Here is a 19,264-nt window from a genome sequence, read left to right on the forward strand (position 1 = left end):
TCGGACACAACAGATCTGATATTGATAACCTGTCCTAAAGATAAAGATAGCTAATCAGTATCAGTGTAGTGGAAAAATAATTGTTTAATTGGCCAGTCCATCATTATTTTTTAGTTTAGAACTTCAACATTTTAACAAATATGATATAGACATGGCAGGCTATCAGGGTCTACTATAAGTGCTGTAAGGAATTGTTTAGGAAAAGCTAAATGAAGAAATTGTACCACAAATCCTAGGAATTCTTTTATTGATATCCTTGTGTTTATTTTTATCTATTCTCATATTACAATCATAACATGAGCAACAAACACTTCTATGTGTCCCTAGAGTTCAGCCATTAATCCCTCTTCTTTATATAAAAAAGACTTTAGTCATGAAGCAAATGGCTATAGCTATCGCCCTCCACCATGCATAATGCTGTGCGGGGTAAAGTATATTTTGATGAAGCAGTGGTCTTGCTGTCTTTGCTTTCCGATCTTTAGCATATAGATGGAACACCATGCCTTGACTGTAGAACATTATATCATCGTGGATGACAAGTCATAATTTGTGAAGCAATACATTGAAGCAGTATCATTTGGCAGTGGACAGCAGAGCAATATTTAAATGTAAGTATATTACAAAGTTTATTTTTTAATATGGGGAGAGTCCCCTTTCAGTCTTAACATTTGCAATTTAAAGACTGTAATTATTCAGTGAGCAGATGTTGCTGTGTTTGAAGGCAAAAAGTTGTTTTTTTTTGTCCTAAAAGATGGTTCAAGTTAGTACTGGAAATTATATCTTTCAGTTCTCGATTATGAACAGAGAAATGGAATTTATGCCAGGGAGGGATTTGTCACATGACATACATCACAACCAAGGGCGGACAATCCATTGGTGCAACCTATGGATCCGCCAGATGCCCGAGAGGTGAAGTTGCCCACCTTCAACTCCAAAGTAGAGGGCATTGTGAATTCTGATGAGCTGGTGGCCCATATATTGTTCAGCTCCTGTCCACTACATTTTCTATAAAAATGAGCTATTGGCACATCTATTATCACTATGCATTATAGCATTTTTATTGACCTAAATATTGCAAAATATAAAACAGCCATACAAAGTCTTAAAATGTGGATCTGAAATAAAAAAAAAAGTGAACAAAATCCACATTCTGGAGTGATATTTAATCTGTTTCTTGCCTGGTGAAGTCTGAAAGAAGTCAGTTCCCTCCAAAACTACACTGGGTTCTCAAGTATCATAGGACGGACAGCTTTGGCGCTAGGTGGATGTCATTAATTTACAATAGGATGTCAGGCATCATCTCTGGAGTCTTACTGGAAAACTAACTGCTCCATTTATTCTGGTAAAAAATAGGGAATTTATTATGGAGCCTTTTAATTGAAGCTCCAAAACAGATGTGAACCCAGCCATACCCTGCAATAATACTTTATTGTCTATCCTTCCAACTTCCCACTATAAAGACTGCAGTTTCATCCACAATACAATGGCTGGCAGATCGTGTTTTGACATTGTTTATATCACAAAGTATTCAATAATGTGACACATGGTTTGTTAGACTGTTTATCATGGTGGTGATAACAAAGCAGGAGAAAACATGACTGTGCTAAATGGATATGGTAGATGAAAATGTGTAGCAATACTATGATGCATTGGAGTGCTAACACATGAGACTACAGTTTATTAATAGTGTACAATCTTGTTATGGTGTCTGCCACTTAGATGACCACAGATTGTAAAAGCCGGAAGCACATAATAACATCGAGCGGTATTGGGGGCTTCAGCTGGTTTCCATCCAGTCTCAGGTATCGAAGATGTGGGATGAAGGAATAATCTAATGACAGGAATTCAACTGTAGCAAAAGGTAGCGGGCAAAGCTCCGTGCCATTAATTTCTGAAAAGAGACAGAGAAAAGTACATGTTTATATATCTACATTTCACTCACTGTTAGAACAAACACACATAATGCAGAAGCTATGAATGTGCTCGCTTTCAGAAATCTGCTGTTTTTCTCCTCACCATATTTTTAAGCAGATTTTTCTTTCCCAATAAAATTATTATTAGGGATGATCGAATACCCTATTATTCGTTTCGACGGCTATCCGCCAAATACTCCGCAGCTATTCAAGTATTCACGAATATCCGACACCCAATGCAAGTCTATGGGAAACTCGAATAATTTTATGTTGGACCCGTGGGTGACCTGTGGTGACTGAGGAAAAGGCTGAAATGGATGGGAAAAGGCAGAAATAGTATGGGCACAGCCTGTAGAAGGTGCCTCACTGCATTTCTGCCCCCTCCCGATTCATCCAAGGTGACAGGACGCTTACTAACGTACCACCCGCATTCACCGTCTTCCTCTGATTTCTGTCACATATGCGACAGAAAACTACTCCACGGGTCCAGCTAAGTCCCCCCCCATACCCTCCCGGTGTCTCCCGGTGATCCCCCGCTATTTTTACCTTTTTTCCAGCGCTGATCCCCCGCATTCCTACTCCTTCACAATACAGGGTATGCTCATGCGCAGAGCGCGGCGCTCAGCTCAGCTTCCTGTGTTCACTGAGAACGGCTGTGGAGCTGCGCTGGCTGCACGGACACTGCTGCTGTGACCCGGGGAAGGTAGGTGCTGATTCTTTGCACCCACTCTCCTCACATGGAGGGTCTGCACACCTAGAAAATGGGGGACATGTTTCCTGAGCGTGCCCCCCATATTCTAGACAGTCCAGAGTCGTCGTGGGACTTCCAAAATGGATTACAGCAGATTTTTTCTTTACAATAAATTGGTGAAAGAGGGAATGTTTTGGGGAGCGTTTTTTCAAATATTTTTTTTTTGTCATCTATTTTTTTTTCTAATTTTATTACTGACAGTTGGTGATGTCATGGCGTCTATGAGATATCCGACATCACCAACTGCTGGGCTTGATGTCAGGTGACATTACACATCTGGTATCAAACCCATTTATTACCCCGTTTGCCACCGCATCAGGGCAGCGGGATGAGCTGGGGCGAAGCGCCAGGATTGGCACATCTAATGGATGCGCCACTTCTGGGGTGGCTGCAGGGTGCTATTTTTAGGCTGGGAAGGGCCAATAACTATGGACCATCTATCCTTTTTTATCTAGCTATTTATCTTTCTACAAATAGGCAAGGAAAATGAGTTTTAAAGGGCCAATCATTATGAAAAACACATGAGAAGTGCACCTTTAGAAATAATTATAATTTATTCACGTCAAAATACATACAAGGGCACTGTTATAACATGATGTACAATTGATAAAATACAACAGTGATTGGAGATAGAGAAGAATCAGAGATATCCCAACTTAGGACATCCACAACATAATATATAGGGGGCAATCCTATGTGTTCAGAGGTAATCCTCATACAAAATTATGACACAGAGGGTCACATTAATAAGATAGTCCTACAAAAACTGAATCCAAACCCCTACCCTGTGAAGAGGCATAGCATCATAACTTACCCATACTAAAGTGCAAGTGCTGGAGTGGATATCCTGTGGAGAGAGGGAAGCCCCGACGCATTTCGCTTAGGTCGCTTCCTCGGTGGGCAGTATATTTTGTATGAGGATTACCTCTGAACACATAGGATTGTCCCTTATATATTATGTTGTGGATGTCCTAGATTAGGATTAGTGATGAGCGAGTACTAAAAAGCTCGGGTGCTCGAGGCTCGGGCCGAGCATCCCAAGATACTCGTGTACTCGGCCCGAGCACCGAGCCCAATGTTATCCTATGGGAGACCCGAGTATTTTTGTGAAATGAACCCCCGGCAGCATGTAGAAACCCTAAAAATGTCACAAAAGTCTCAGAAGAGTGCTCAAATGACATGGCATCAGCATGGGGAAGACCCCTTGAAGCATTTATCACTCAAAAGTCACAGCTCTGAACAATTTTGTCCGAGTTTTACGCCATTTTTACGGACTCACCAGAAAACCTTCCAAAATGACACCAAAATCAATTTTCATGGCGGAAATGTTAAGGGCACATACCCAATAGTGAGATAGAGCTGGTGTATGTTACTTTTTGAGATTAATACATGAAAGATTTTACGTAAAACATTGTGTGGCACTCCGATGTCCAAAACGCACATTTTGTGCTTTTTACTAACGATGTCGGTCATTTTTTTTTTCATTCTATCTCCCGTCGGTCGGTCTCGCTCTGTCTTGTCTGTCCCCTCTCACAGTCTGTCGGTCAGTTCCCCCCCCTCTCTCTTACTTACCGTTCCCCGATCACCGGCGCGGCGCTGCACGGCTGTTCACTAAACTCCGGTGGCTTTTCCTCTTTTGAAAAAGCCGGCCGCTCATTAATCAATCTCGTATTCTCTGCTTTCCTGCTTTTCGGCGCCTATGATTGGTTGCAGTGAGACACGCCCCCACACTGAGTGACAGCTGTCTCACTGCACCCAATCACAGCAGCCGGTGTGTGTGTGTGTGTATACTGTGCAGTGAAATAAATAATTAAATAATTTAAAAAAACGGCGTGCGGTCCCCCCAATTTTAATACCAGCCAGATAAAGCCATACGGCTGAAGGCTGGTATTCTCAGGATGGGGAGCTCCACGTTATGGGGAGCCCCCCACCCTAACAATATCAGTCAGCAGCCGCCCAGAATTGCCGCATACATTATATGCGACAGTTCTGGGGCTGTACCCGGCTCTTCCCGATTTACCCTAGTGCGTTGGCAAATCGGGGTAATAAGGAGTTAATGGCAACCCATAGCTGCCACTAAATCCTAGATTAATCATGTCAGGCGTCTCCCCGAGATTCCTTCCATGATTAATCTGTAAATTACAGTTAAAAAACACACACACCCGAAAAATCCTTTATTAGAAATAAAAAACACTAACAAAGTCCCTCATTACCAATTTATTAACCCCGACAAACCCTCCATGTCCGGCGTACTCCACAGTCCTCCAGCGTCACATCCAGCTCTGCTGCATGAAAGTGACAGGAGCTGCAGAATACACCGCCGCTCCGGTCACCTCCACGCAGCTAATGAGATGAGTATAGCGATCAGCTGAGCTGTCACTGAGGTTACCTGGATCCAACGGTGGATGCAGCGGTGGCCGCGGGTAACCTCAGTGACAGCTCAGCTGATCGCGCTACTCACCGCCGCTCCGGTCAGCTCCATGCACCAACTGAGGTGAGTATAGCGATCAGCTGCTGTCACTGAGGTTAATCGCGGCCACCGCTGGATCCAGCGGTGGCCGGGAGTTACCTGACTGACAGCAGCTGATCGCGCTATTCCCTTCATTAGCTGCGTGGAGGTGACCGGAGCGGCGGTGTCTTCTGCAGCTCCTGTCACTTCCATGCAGCAGAGCTGGACGCGACGCCGGAGTCCGTGGAGTACGCCGGACATGGAGGGTTTGTCGGGGTTAATAAATTGGTAATGAGGGACTTTGTTAGTGTTTTTTATTTCTAATAAAGGATTTTTCGTGTGTGTGTGTTTTTTAACTATAATTTACAGATTAATCATGGAAGGTATCTCGGGGAGACGCCTGACATGATTAATCTAGGCTTTAGTGGCAGCTATGGGCTGCCATTAACTCCTTATTACCCCGATTTGCCAACGCACTAGGGTAAATCGGGAAGAGCCGGGTACAGCCCCAGAACTGTCGCATATAATGTATGCGGCAATTCTGGGCAGCTGCTGACTGATATTGTTAGGGTGGGGGGCTCCCCATAACGTGGGGCTCCCCATCCTGAGAATACCAGCCTTCAGCTGTATGGCTTTATCTGGCTGGTATTAAAATTGGGGGGGACCGCACGCCGTTTTTTTTAATTATTTATTTATTTATTTTACAGCACAGTATAGACCCGCCCACCGGCTGCTGTGATTGGGTGCAGTGAGACACCTGTCACTCAGCGTGGGGGCGTGTCTCACTGCAACCAATCATAGGCGCCTGTGGGCGTGGAAAGCAGGGAATATGAGATGGCTGTGTACAGAGCACAGCGCGCCCGCCGGTATAAAGGCTCGGTCACGCTGTGCGGGCCGGCCAATCACTGCAATTCCACAACTAACAGGGCTGTGGCATTGCAGTGGTCTGCCAGCCAATCCCTGCATGAGGGCTGGCTCTCAAAAGAGCGCCAACATGCAGGGATGAAGACCACGAGTAAAGCACGAGTATTGCAAAATTACTCGGTACCCGCCGAGTAGCCCGAGTACAGTGATACTCGTGCGAGTACCGAGTAGTAACAAGCATACTCGCTCATCACTAATTAGGATATCTCTGATTCTTCTCTATCTCCAATCACTGTTGTATTTTAACAATTGTACATCATGTTATAACAGTGCCCTTGTATGTATTTTGACGTGAATATATTATAATTATTTCTAAAGGTTCGCTTCTCATGTGTTTTTCATAATGATTGGCCCTTTAAAACTCATTTTCCTTGCCTATTTGTATATCCTTATATTGAGTGGCCGACAATCTAATAATATTATTGTCAAACTTCCATCTGTTGCTTGTTTCTATTTCCCACTATCGATCTATCCATCTATCTATCTATCTATCTATCTATCTATCATCTATCTATCTATCCCTCTATCTATCCATTATCTATCTATCTATATATTTATTTATCTATCTGTCTATCTATCTATCTATCTATCTTTCTATCCCTATATCTATCCCTCTATTTATCTATGCCTCTATCTATCCCTCTATCTATCTATCCCTCTATCTATCCATCCCTCTATCTATCTATCTATCTATCCATCCATCCATCTATCTATCCCTCTATCCTTCTCACTCTCTCATATCTCTCTCTCTCACTCTCATATCTCTGTCTCATATCTCTCTTATCTCTCTCTCTCTAATGTCTCTCTCATCTCTCTCTCACTCATCTCTCTCTGTCTCTCTCACTCATCTCATCTCTCTCTCTCTCTCTCACTCATCTCACTCTCTCTCATCTCTCTCATATCTCTCTCTCATATCTCTCTCATATCTCTCTCATATCTCTCTCTCATATCTCTCTCATCTCTCTCTCTCATCTTTGTAGCTGAATAATCTGCTTCTGATTTCTTTGCTGCAATAAACAGGTCAAGATTACCAAATCTTCCAATGCTTTTCATTACAGGCAGTGGCTCAATGGGTAGAACTGCTGCCTAAGGAGAATTAGTTCACGAGTTCGAGTCCCGGCCATCCAGGAAAGAATTTAATTTATTTATAATTATTATTTATTTATAATTATAATTTAATTTAATTATGCACTGAGGGGAGGAGTCGGACATCAGCTGTGAGCCGCGGGACACACCTCTAAAATCGGAGCAGTTCACGGAATGAGGCTGCACTGAGCACTCGCTCACAGATGTCGCCGAGTGTGGATTACGCCGGACCTGGATATTTGGGGGCTTAATAAAGTAGTGAAAGAGGGGCTTTTTGGTGTTTTATTTCAAATAAAGGATTTTTTGGTGTTGTGTTTATTTACTTTACTTACAGATTAGTGATGGCGTGTCATAGACGCTGCCATTACTAATCTGGGATTTACTGGAAGCAATGCGCTGCCATTAACTCTTTAAATCAGGAAGGCCCGGTGACACGCTGGGACTGTCGCATCTAATGGATGCGACATTCTCGGGGCAACAACGGGCTGATATTCTCGGCTGCGAGAGGGGGCCGTAACCATGGCACCCGCCCTCCCCAGCCTGAGAATACCGGCTCGCTGCTGTATGCTTACCTCGGCTGAGTATCATTTGAGGGGGGGCGCACGTCATTGTTTTACATTATTTATTTATTTTACTACACAATATAGACCCGCCCACCGGCAGCTGTGATTGGTTGCTGTAAGACAGCTGTCACTCAGCATGGTGGCGTGGCTGACTGCAAACTATCATTGGCGCCGGTGAGTGGGGAAAGCAGGGAATACAAGATGGATTAATGTGCTGCCGGCATTTTCAAAAGCTGGAGAACCCGCCACAGTGGGAGAGCCGTGTAGCGACCGACTGACCATAATGGCCGCTGGCTTATGTAGCCCCTATGGCGCCGTGCGGCCAAGCCAATCACAGTAACACCACAACAAAGATGGCTGCGGCGTTACTGTGAGGGCAAGCAACGTCAGATGTGTTCATTGGCTGGAAAATGGCACCAGGAAGTCCAGAAACGAAAATGAAAGCACCGGAGCGAATACCATATTAGCCGTCGGATAGCGGATACCTCGGACACCCTATTATCAGTCGGATACCGAATAGTGGCGAATACATTCGCTCATCCCTAATTATTATCTTTAAAAATGTTTTGCTTAGATTCATCATTATGAATCTAAGCAAAGATACAGGCCAGTTTTGAAGAACAGCACATGATCATTAAGGTGGCTTTACATGCTACAAGATCGATAAAGCGATCTCGTTGGTGTCACGGAATTTGTGACGCACATCCGGCCGCTTTAGCGATGTCGTTGTGTGTGACACCTATGAGCGATTTTGAATCGTCGCAAAAACATTCAAAATTGGTGACATCACCCCCTCTTCCCAATTATCGTTGCTGCTGCTTGGACGATGTAGTTCGTCATTCCTGCGGCAGCACACATTGCTACGTGTGACACCACAGGAACGAGGAACCTCACCTTACCTGCGGCCGCCGCCAATGAGGAAGGAAGGAGGTGGGCGGGATGTTACGTCCCGCTCATCTCCGCCCCTCTGCTTTGATTGGGCGGCTGCTTAGTGACGTCGCTGTGATGCCGAACGAACCACCCCCTTAGAAAGAAGGCGGTTTGCCAGTCACAGCGATGTCGCTAGGCAGGTAAGTAGTGTGACGGGTCCGCCCGAGTTTGTGTGCCACGGGCATCGATTTTCCTGTGTTGCACAAACGATGGTGGCTGGTACGCATGCTAGCAATCTCGTTAACGAGACTGCAGCGTGTAAAGCCACCCTTACTCAAACAATATTTGGCTTTCATTTTATATAAACAAATAAATTCGTCAACTTTTAGCAAAGATAGAACATCAATCATTAAAATATCAGCTGTTCAGACTGAAAGAAGAAAGAGCACTGCAACAATATTAAATGAAGACTACAAGCTAGGGACAAAATCGGGAAATAAATGGACATTTTCAATAGCAATATGAACACAATCTATGGAAAGAAGACAGAATTCTGAAGAAGAGTCTTTCTGACATACGAAAATGTTTGCTTACATTTAGTATAATTTTTGGTTTTAGGCAAAGAACAATATATTATACTATATAGTGAATGGGTTACTCACTCAGCTTGCTGTTTAGATAGCAAACAGGAATACTTTTAAAAGTTTCAGTGAGTTTATTAAAAAAACATGGTACACAGTTCGTTTAACTTGCGGTACACCAGCATAAGTTTGGATACGACTTTTCCGCAGAAGTATCCCAGTGGAACTATGTCAGCCTTCACTCCCTGACCCATTCAGTATACAAACCTCTCTCCAGAGGAACCTTGCGAAGGTATCACTCACCTCTATACACTGAGGTTAGATAAAGCGGATGCTCTCTTTCCTTCTTAAAGAGTTTTCTTTATTTTCATGACTCTGAAAATTGTACATTCACAACATTGAAGGCATCAAAACTATGAATTGACACATGTGGAATGAAATACTTAACAAAAAAGTGTAAAAGAACTGAAAATATGTCTTATATTTTAGGTTCTTTAAAGTTGCCACACTCTTGGCATTCTCTTGATGAGCTTCAAGAGGTAGTCACCGGAAATGGTCTTCCAACAGTCTTGAAGGAGTTCCCAGAGATGCTTAGCACTTGTTGGCCCTTTTGCCTTCACTCTGCGGTCCAGCTCACCCCAAACCATCTCGATTAGGTTCAGGTCTGGTGACTGTGGAGGCCAGGTCATCTGGCGTAGCACCCCATCACTCTTCTTCTTAGTCAAATAGCCCTTACACAGCCTGGAGGTGTATTTGGGGTCATTGTCCTGTTGAAAAATAAATGATGGTCCAACTAAACGCAAACTGGATGGAATAGCATGCCACTGAAAGATGCTGTGGTAGCCATGCCGGTTCAGTATGCCTTCAATTTTGAATAAATCCCCGACAGTGTCATCAGCAAAGCACCCCCACACCATCACACCACCTCCTCCTCCATGCTTCACGGTGGTAACCAGGCATGTAGAGTCCATCCGTTCACCTTTTCTACGTTGCACAAAGACACGGTGGTTGGATCCAAAGATCTCAAATTTCAACTCATCAGACCAAAGCACAGATTTCCACTGGTCTAATGTCCATTCCTTGTGTTCTTTAGCCCAAACAAGTCTCTGCTGCTTGTTGCCTGTCCTTAGCAGTGGTTTCCTAGCAGCTATTTTACCATGAAGGCCTGCTGCACAAAGTCTCCTCTTAACAGTTGTTCTAGAGATGTGTCTGCTGCTAGAACTTTGTGTGGCAATGACCTGGTCTCTAATCTGAGCTGCTGTTAACCTGCGATTACTGAGGCTGCTGACTCTGATAAACTTATCCTCCGCAGCAGAGGTGACTCTTGGTCTTCCTTTCCTGGGGTGGTCCTCATGTGAGCCAAGTTTCTTCGTAGCGTTTGATGGTTTTGCCACTGCACTTGGGGACACTTTCAAAGTTTTCCCAATTTTTCGGACTGACTGACCTTCGTTTCTTTAAGTAATGATGGCCACTCGTTTTTCTTTACTTAGCTGCTTTTTTCTTGCCATAATACAAATTCTAACAGTCTATTCAGTAGGACTATCAGCTGTGTATCCTCCAGACTTCTGCACAAGACAGCTGATGGTCCCAACCCCATTTATAAGGCAAGAAATCCCACTTATTAAACCTGACCGGGCACACCTGTGAAGTAAAAACCATTTCCGGTGACTACCTCTTGAAGCTCATCAAGAGAATGCCAAGAGTGCGCAAAGCAGTAATCAAAGCAAAAGGTAGCTACTTTGAAGAACCTAGAACATAAGACATATTTTCAGTTGTTTCACACTTTTTTGTTAACTATTTCATTCCACATGTGTTAATTCATAGTTTTGATGCCTTCAATGTTGTGAATCTACAATTTTCAGAGTCATGAAAATAAAGAAAACTCTTTAAATGAGGTGTGTCCAAACTTTTGGTCTATGCTGTGTATATATATATATATATATATATATATATATATATATATATATATATATATATATATATGTATACATATGTACTATATATACGTTATTAAGATATACTATATAGCAAATACACAAACACATTGGATGTCAATAAAATTGCAATATATTTGATATGTTTTATATTCTAAGGGCACATCCACACATGGAAAGAAAAATATTTGTTGCAGATCTGCGGCAAAGTCTGCTTGTATTCTAGTACAATATATTTTTTGGGTGGATTTCACTCTCTGCATTGCAAAGTGTGAAACCCACAAGAAAAATGTGCAGTGTTTTATAGTAATGATGTTAACACCTGTGCATTTTTCTTTACTAACGTCATGTATTTTCCTGTAGATTCCTACTGTATTACTGGTATTAAACTTGAATGTTCCAGAAATAAAATTTACGTCAGCAATGGATTATTGTATTTTAATATTGTATTGCATTGCAGCGCCGGGTTCCTATGGTCAAATCCCACTAAGGACAACATGTGCAAGGAGTTTAAATGTGCTTCCTGTGGTTGTGTGGGTTTGCACCCGGTGCTCTGGTTTACTCCCACAATCCAAAGACACATTGATAGGGAATTTGGAGAATATCATATATAAAGCAGCACTGTGATATTTAGTATATAACTTTTATTTATTCCTGGTTCAAATTGATAAACATGTGAAATCCCTAAACCAAGGTAGGAACCAGGATCAGTCACGTCATAAGATGCAAACAAAGTGACCAATCGAAATGGCCCAAAATGTATGAGCCATTCCCCGAAGTGGAGGGTAAAATTATATAAATAGGAAAAAATGGCATAGGGCCCCCCATATTTTGATATCCAGTACAGATAAATCAGACAGCTACAAGCTGCAGCCCCCAGCATTGTGTGTAATCTTGACTATGTATCAAAATACAAGGGAACCCATGCATTTTTAAATATATTTAAATAATTTTTAAAAATTGTGTGCGGTCCCCTCCCAATTTTGAAACCCAGCCAAGATAAAGCAGACATCTGGGGGCTGGTATTCTCCGGCTGGGTTGGCCCATGATGACTGGATCCTCCTTGGCCTAAAAATAGCAGCCCTCAACCACCCCATAATTGGCATATCCATTAGATGCTCCAATTCCATTGCTTTACCTGGCTCATCCTTATTGCCCTGATGCAGTGGCAAACAGGGTAATATAAGTTATTGATTAGCTAAGGGTTTATAACAGCTGAGATTTGTAAAAAAAAATCACAGCTGCCACGGAGCTTTGGAATAGTAATCAGTAGGGGTCTATGAGAACTCACATTACCAATCGTATAAGTAAAAAGAAATAAGCTCAAAACAAAATCCTTTATTGAAAATAAAACAAAAAAACACCCTTTTCCTCCAAATTATTAACCCCCAAAACACCCCTGTGGGTCCGACGTAATCCATACCACAACGATCCAGGCTTTCCTACATCAGACATTGCAGTGCGCAGTCAACATTAGAAAATGTAGCTGCTCACTGCAGCATTAGGGACACACTGACGGAGCCGCAGGTGTGAGTGGTGACATCACTGAGATCACCTGAGGTCACAGCTGGCAGTGCCCACGATAGACCAGCTATTACCTCAGGTGAACTCATTGACCTCACCTCAGGTGACCTCATTTAAGTCAATGACTGATTACTGGATTAGGCTATGTGCGCATGTTGAGTATTTGGTGGCAGATATTGCTGTACCAAATCTGCATCTTCTGGCAGAAAACCGCACTGAAATCGTATAAAAAATGCATGCAGTTTGGGCTGGTTTTTCTGTCAGGAGATGCAGAAATCTCTGCAGCCAAATACTCAAGGTGTGCACATTTCCTAAATAGGTAATCTGGCATTGACTGCAATGAGTTCACCTGAGGTCACAGCTGGGGGTTCAACAGTACCCCAGTTGTGGCCTCAGGTAAACTGACCTCAGGGGAACTCAATGAACTCCGTGATCTCACCTCTGGTGAACACAATAAACTCAGCTGAGGTGAGTTCACTGAGTTCAATTCATCTCCAACTCATTCAAATCACCAAAAACTCACCGAAGACGCAATGCGGTTCAGACAGATTTTTGGTGCACAAGATGCAGATTTGGTGCAGAGATTTATGCAATTAAATGCTCAACGTGCACACATAGTCTATTCTGGTAATCCAACACTTAGTTCAATGAGTCCACATGAGGTGAGTTCACTGCATCTCCTGGCAGAGAAAAATGCCACATCATGTTTTTGGTGCATTTTTTGCCAGGAGATGCAGTGAACTCACCTCAGCTGAGTTCATTGACTTCACTAGAGGACAGTTCACCTAAGGTCACAGCTGTGGTACCATGGTAACTCTGGCTGTGACCTCAGGTGAACTCATTAAACTTAATGCTGGATTACCGCCTTAGGAGATGTGTACGTTGAGTATTTGGTTGCAGACATTTCTGTACCAAATCTGCATCTCATGGCGGAAAAATTCTCCAAAACTGTATGCTTTTTAATTCGATTTTGGTGCAGTTTTCCACTAGGAGATGCAGATTTGCTGCAACCAAATACACAAAGCATGCACATCCGGTAATCCGACATTGACTTCAATGTGTTCACCTGAGGTAAGGTCATTGAGCTCAATGAGTTCACCTGACGGGGGTTCACCTAAGGTCACAGCTGGGTACCGTAACATCACCATTCCCAAAGTTGTAGCTCAGTCATGTGTATTCCCTGCCGCTGAAGTGTCAGTCACATTTTCTATTGGGACCATGCATTGCTACCTTAGATGTAACAGAACCACGATCATAATGGGACCTTGTGTGGATTATGTCAGACCTGCAGGGGTGTTTTGGGAATTAATAAATTGGACAAAGAGGGTATTCATGTTTCTAAATAAAGGACTTTTGTGTTTATCTCTTTTACTTACAGGATTATTAGTGGGGGTACCTCTCCATTACTAACCACGGGTTTGATGATTTCTGTGATTTTTGTTTTTTTTTATAAATCACAGGTGTCATTAACCCCTTATCTTACCCCAATTGACACTGCACCAGAACAATTGGAATGAGCCAGATAAAGAGCCAGAAATGCTGCATCTAATTGATGTGCCAATTGTGAGGTGATTGCAGGCTACTATTTTTAGGCTGGGGAGGACCCAATAACCATGGGCCTTCCCAGGCTGAGAATAGCAGCCTACACCTGTCCACTTGGTATCAAAATTGAGAGGTGACCGCACAACATTTTTTAAAATTATTTATTTAAATCATTTAAAAAAAAAGTTCATGGGATCCCTCATATTTTGATACACAGCCAAGATAATGCACACAGCTTGGGGGCAACAGCTTGTAGCTATCTGCTTTATCTGCGCTGGGTATAAAATAGTGGGACCATTTTTTCCAATTATTTATTTATTTTTACACTCCACTTTGGGGACCCAGACAGCTAGTATGAGAGCAACCAATTGCAGATGCCGCCACGCCAGCAGTCTGACTACAACCAATCACAGACCCTGTCAGAGAGGGTGGGTGGGGGAAGCAGGACTGCAACCAATCACAGACACTGTTACAAAGTGTAGGCGGGGGAAGCATATACATAAGAATTAATGAGCAGACCCGGAAGCAATGTTACAATCGCAGGGAAACTCAGTGAGTATAAATCTCCTGTTTAATGACTGCATGTCATTTTTTTTTCTTCACTGCACTTCCCAATCACAGTAATGGAAGTAGCAAAGATGGCTATGGCATTACTGTGATTGTCAAGCAATCCCCACATGTTTAGTGGCTAAAAATCAGGAGGGGACTTGAAACTCACAAGATGAATACCAAAATGCTTGTCGAATAACGGATCTCGCGAATACCATACTATTCGTGAGAGTAACTAATAGTGCCGAGTATGTTCGCTCATCACTAGTATTCAGGCTTGCCTGCCTGCTTTGAACAACAATTTTTTCAAAAGAAATGCTTCAGATCCTTGGAACACTCGGCAAAGAGGATGAGGCTGCCAGTAGCAAGACTATCTGGTGGACAGCCAGCTTGATCCATTGTACAATGACAAGCTTTTTAACTGCAACTCCTATAGTATACAGAACAGGAGATGAAAATTAAGCTCTTTAGGGGAAACTTAAAACACATGCTCTCTTGGAGACTTTTTTAATTATTTTTTTTTGGGGGGTTACTCTTCCAATCTTGATGGTGATGGTCAAACGTGAAAGCAGGCTATGTATTGGCTTTTTGTTAAACTTTTTGCCATTTGAGTGAACTTTGCTAAACTTGACTGTGTAGGTGAACTGTGAATACAAGCTCTTTAGGGGCCTTTTTGAAAATTGTTGCTCTGTGGGGGAACTTTGACAGTCTTAAATCCGCCTCTTTGGGGTTACTGTTAAAATTTTTATTTAATTGCTATGTAACCATGTTTGCTATGGGGACAGAATCCTATTAAGTCATTTACCTATCCATATTTGTTTGCAGAGCAATTCTCCTGCTCTTACCCCCATTTTGCTTCCATTTGCAGAACCTTTGCTCTTACTACCATCATTTTACAGCCATTGTACAGCACATACGTTCGAGTCTCCATTAACTTATATGGGGTTTGGTGTCTGGGGTTAAGTTTGGGACCCATAATGAACTTTTTTTTAATCTCTGGCCAAACCCATCGAACCCGAACATCCACGGGTCCGCTTATCCTTAGTAATATTTTAGAGTCTCATGAATAGTTTATCTTAGATATAGTGCACAAAAATAATATTTTCAATAATTCCTTTGCTTATCTCCTGGCAGTGAAACCTCCATCTGCAGCACCTTAGTTCCTATTAGTCATGCTACATTGGCAGTTTGTAATCACTTGGCAGCATAGCCAGTGTCCTTGATTGCTCATAGCTGTAAACAAATTGTAATCCATGCAATTAATCATATCTATTGATTTTCGTGGGTGGACAATAAATTCCTTAAGTTAACTAATATTTTTCAAAGCAGCAGAGATGCTTTGGTGTTTTTTTTAGTTATTCATATGTTGAAAAATAAATGCCCTGATAGATTTGTCTTGAAACAGCAGTAAATAAGATACTGTTACTCTAGAATCGTTACAATTAAATCCTTTTCTCATATAAAGATAGATAATTAATCATTATAATGAAATATGAGATAGAGAGAGTTTTCAGTGAACGAATGTGGTCAGTTTGCATTTATTTCTTGAAAACTATTAAATTTGTAGCAAAATAATGACAATCATATAAAAAGCACCGGCTTGTTCTTATAACAATATGGAAAACAGTTTTGACTTAAAAAATATTCAAAGTCTGTCATAGCCAGCAGGAGTATTGTCTCCATTGCCAATTCCAAAAGACCATGGACTCATTTTTCGAATTATTTCATTACTGATTTGCCTTTATATTGTGGGAAAACGGTTATTTTTCTGGTAGTCAACCGATTCAATAAACAAGGCCACTTTGTTCTGTTATCTATGTTACCTAATGCTCAAACACCTTCCAGGTTGTTTATCAATCATGTGGTAAGATTGCATGGAATCCCTCTGAACATTATATCTGATAGGAGGTACAATTTTTTCAACATTTTTGAGAGCATTTTGTAAAAAATTGCGGATTGACTTATTATTTTCCTTTTCTTACCACTTTGAAACCAATAGTCAGACAGAGAACAGATCAGTCATTTGACCAAATTTTAAGTTGTTTCATTGCAGCGGAAGGACTGGTCCTTATGTTTACCTCTTTCTGGGTTTGCCTTTAACAGTTGGGTCAATCAGTCCACTTGTACCTCACCTTTTTTTTCTATTATGGTTTTCATCCTCATTTTGGTGAATTGTCTAGGATGAGTTCTAGGTGTCCTGGAGTAGGGATCACCATACTGAAACTTGGGGATGCTTGGAGAGATTTTCAAGAGTATTAGGATGGCTCAACTTCATCAAAAACGGAAGGCATTGATAGGTGCCGTCTTCAACGTGTTAGACATTGGTTACCTTCCAAAAATATTAAGCTGAAGATGCAATCAATGAAGTTGGGTCCTAAATGTATTAGCCTGTATGAGATTCTGGAGGTAGTCAATTTAGTTGACTTTAAATTGAAACTTTCTCTATCTTCGAAGATCCCTAACTTTTTGCACAGATCTCTGTTAAGGGAATTTGTCCCTCCAGTGTTGTTGCCATCGTCTCTGCCTCCTGCTTGCTTTCATGGGAACTCATGGGAAGAGTATAAGGTATAGTGGATCATGCATTCTCAAAAGGTCTGGAACTCCCTCCAATATCTGGTTCACTGGAAGGGATACGGACCCAAGGAGACATTCTGGATTCTGGCTCAGTCTGTAAAGGCCAATTGTTTGACCAGGGCCTTCCATCAGGGGTTTCCTGGGAAACATGGGGGTCCGGTGGCCCCTCTTTGAAGAGGGGTACTGTCATGATTCCTTTTCTCAGTGCGTGCTGAGCTGTTAACTGAGTGACAGCTCAGTCATCCAACCTGGATCTGGGGTTCTGCAAGTGTCCTCTGTTCCTGGTAATTGCCCAGCTATTTAGCTGAACAGTTTATGCCAGTCTTAACCTTGTGTTTAGTGGTGCTTGTTTGCCTCATTTATCTGTGCTCAGTAGATTGATCTTTTGCTGCCAGACCTCTTACTTTGTTTTACTATCCTTTTGCTTTGTCCCTTTGCTCTGATCCGGTACCCTCCAGGTGTTCTGATTTTGCACTGTGACCTAACTATGCCTCTGTCTATCCCATTAGTCTTGATGTGCTCTCCTGGTACCTGACCTGAAACGTTCGACTATCCTGGCTCTTGATTGGTCATTGTATTAACTACCATCAAAGCTGCATGGGTAGCATTCACATTAGTGGTGACTTATCTGCTTTTGAGTTTCCAAAAAATTAAAGTGGAGTTGGTGGAAAATCTCCTCAAAACATATAAGGTCCTTAGCTGTAGGTGGCATGGTGGCTCAGTGGTTAGCACTGCAGTCTTGCAGCGCTGGGGTCCTGGGTTCAAATCCTACCAAGGACACTATCTGCAATGAGTTTGTATGTTCTCCCCGTGTTTGCGTGGGTTTCCTCCGGTTTCTTCCCACACTCCAAAAACATGCAGATAGGGACTCTAGATTGTGAGCCCAAATGGGGACAGTGTGGCCAATGTATGTAAAGCGCTGTGGAATTAATAGCGCTATATAAATGAATATTATTATTATTAATTATTAGCTGTAACATCCTCAAAGATTCATTTCGTACATTTGCATCCAGGCTTTTTTTCACCAAACTGTGGAACAGTGAGTGATGAGCACGGTGAGAAATTTCACCAAGATATTGCGGCTATGGAGACAAGATATCAGGGAAAAGGGAATCCATCATTGCTTGCAGATTATTGTTGGACAATTATAAGAGATGATCGGATGCAGGAGTACAAGACAGAAGCAAAGCATAGTTGTCTCCGAATAAGGACCAAATTTTGATGTGCAGTTTCTGTAACTGTTTATAATTCGCAAAAATGTTTACTCATGTTTTAGTTATTTGAATTGGTACTCAGTTTCCTCTAAATAAATATTTGAAAATTGGCATACTGTAATATTCTGCATGTTTATATTTGCAAAAATAATAATGTTTTAAAATACTGAAAATGTTATACGTTAAATATATATAGTAACATGCCTGCCCCAGGGTCATGGGCACTCGGAATCGGGTCGGGTTAGTCCGGGGATGTCAGCGGTGGCGGGAGTCCGGCTCCATGACCCTGATGGTGTCTCAATAATAAAGGGAGGATAATGATGTGAGTTTTATTTTTGGATAAGATGAAGTTCGTGATGCCACCTGTGGTTTTGCGGCTATGTGGGCCGCCGCTGCGCTGCAGGTCCACTGGGGCAGTTGGTGATGGCGCAGCTGCGGTGATCTTCCTCCCCACAGGTGGAGCAAGACCCCGGGGCACGGTTGGAAAGTCTATTTTGGGAACCCGGTGAACTTCAGGGTGCAGGGTTGGGATATGGATAATAACAGACCAACACAGCAGTTTCTTTACCTCCTTCCCTTTACTCTGCAACAACCGATGAAGTCCTGGGAGACCGGTACAGATGGTGGTAGCTATCCGGTTGGCCTAGAAGCAGTTGGGGGGTATTTCCCTGGCCAGGTGAGTATTGAGGCCTTCTCCCTACGCCCTTCTTCTCTTCTACAGGACCCCGCTGCGTTAGTCCAACAGAGGCCTTCTCTGCTGGGACTAGTGGTACTACCCGTTACCCATATG

General features: G+C 42.5%; 1 protein-coding gene across 1 annotated transcript in view; it reads right to left on the minus strand.

The window, feature by feature from the left end:
- Positions 1 to 230: 230 nt before the first annotated feature.
- Positions 231 to 19,264, minus strand: part of PRELP (proline and arginine rich end leucine rich repeat protein) — a 252,431-nt gene continuing 233,397 nt past the window's right edge. Inside the window, exon 3 of the mRNA XM_075335802.1 lies at positions 231 to 1,891. Coding sequence (XP_075191917.1) covers positions 1,716 to 1,891 — 176 coding nt within the window. The 3' untranslated portion in view covers positions 231 to 1,715. The remainder of the gene's footprint in view (positions 1,892 to 19,264) is intronic.

Source organism: Anomaloglossus baeobatrachus, chromosome 2, assembly GCF_048569485.1.
Source record: "Anomaloglossus baeobatrachus isolate aAnoBae1 chromosome 2, aAnoBae1.hap1, whole genome shotgun sequence".
Classification (NCBI taxonomy): domain Eukaryota; kingdom Metazoa; phylum Chordata; class Amphibia; order Anura; family Aromobatidae; genus Anomaloglossus; species Anomaloglossus baeobatrachus.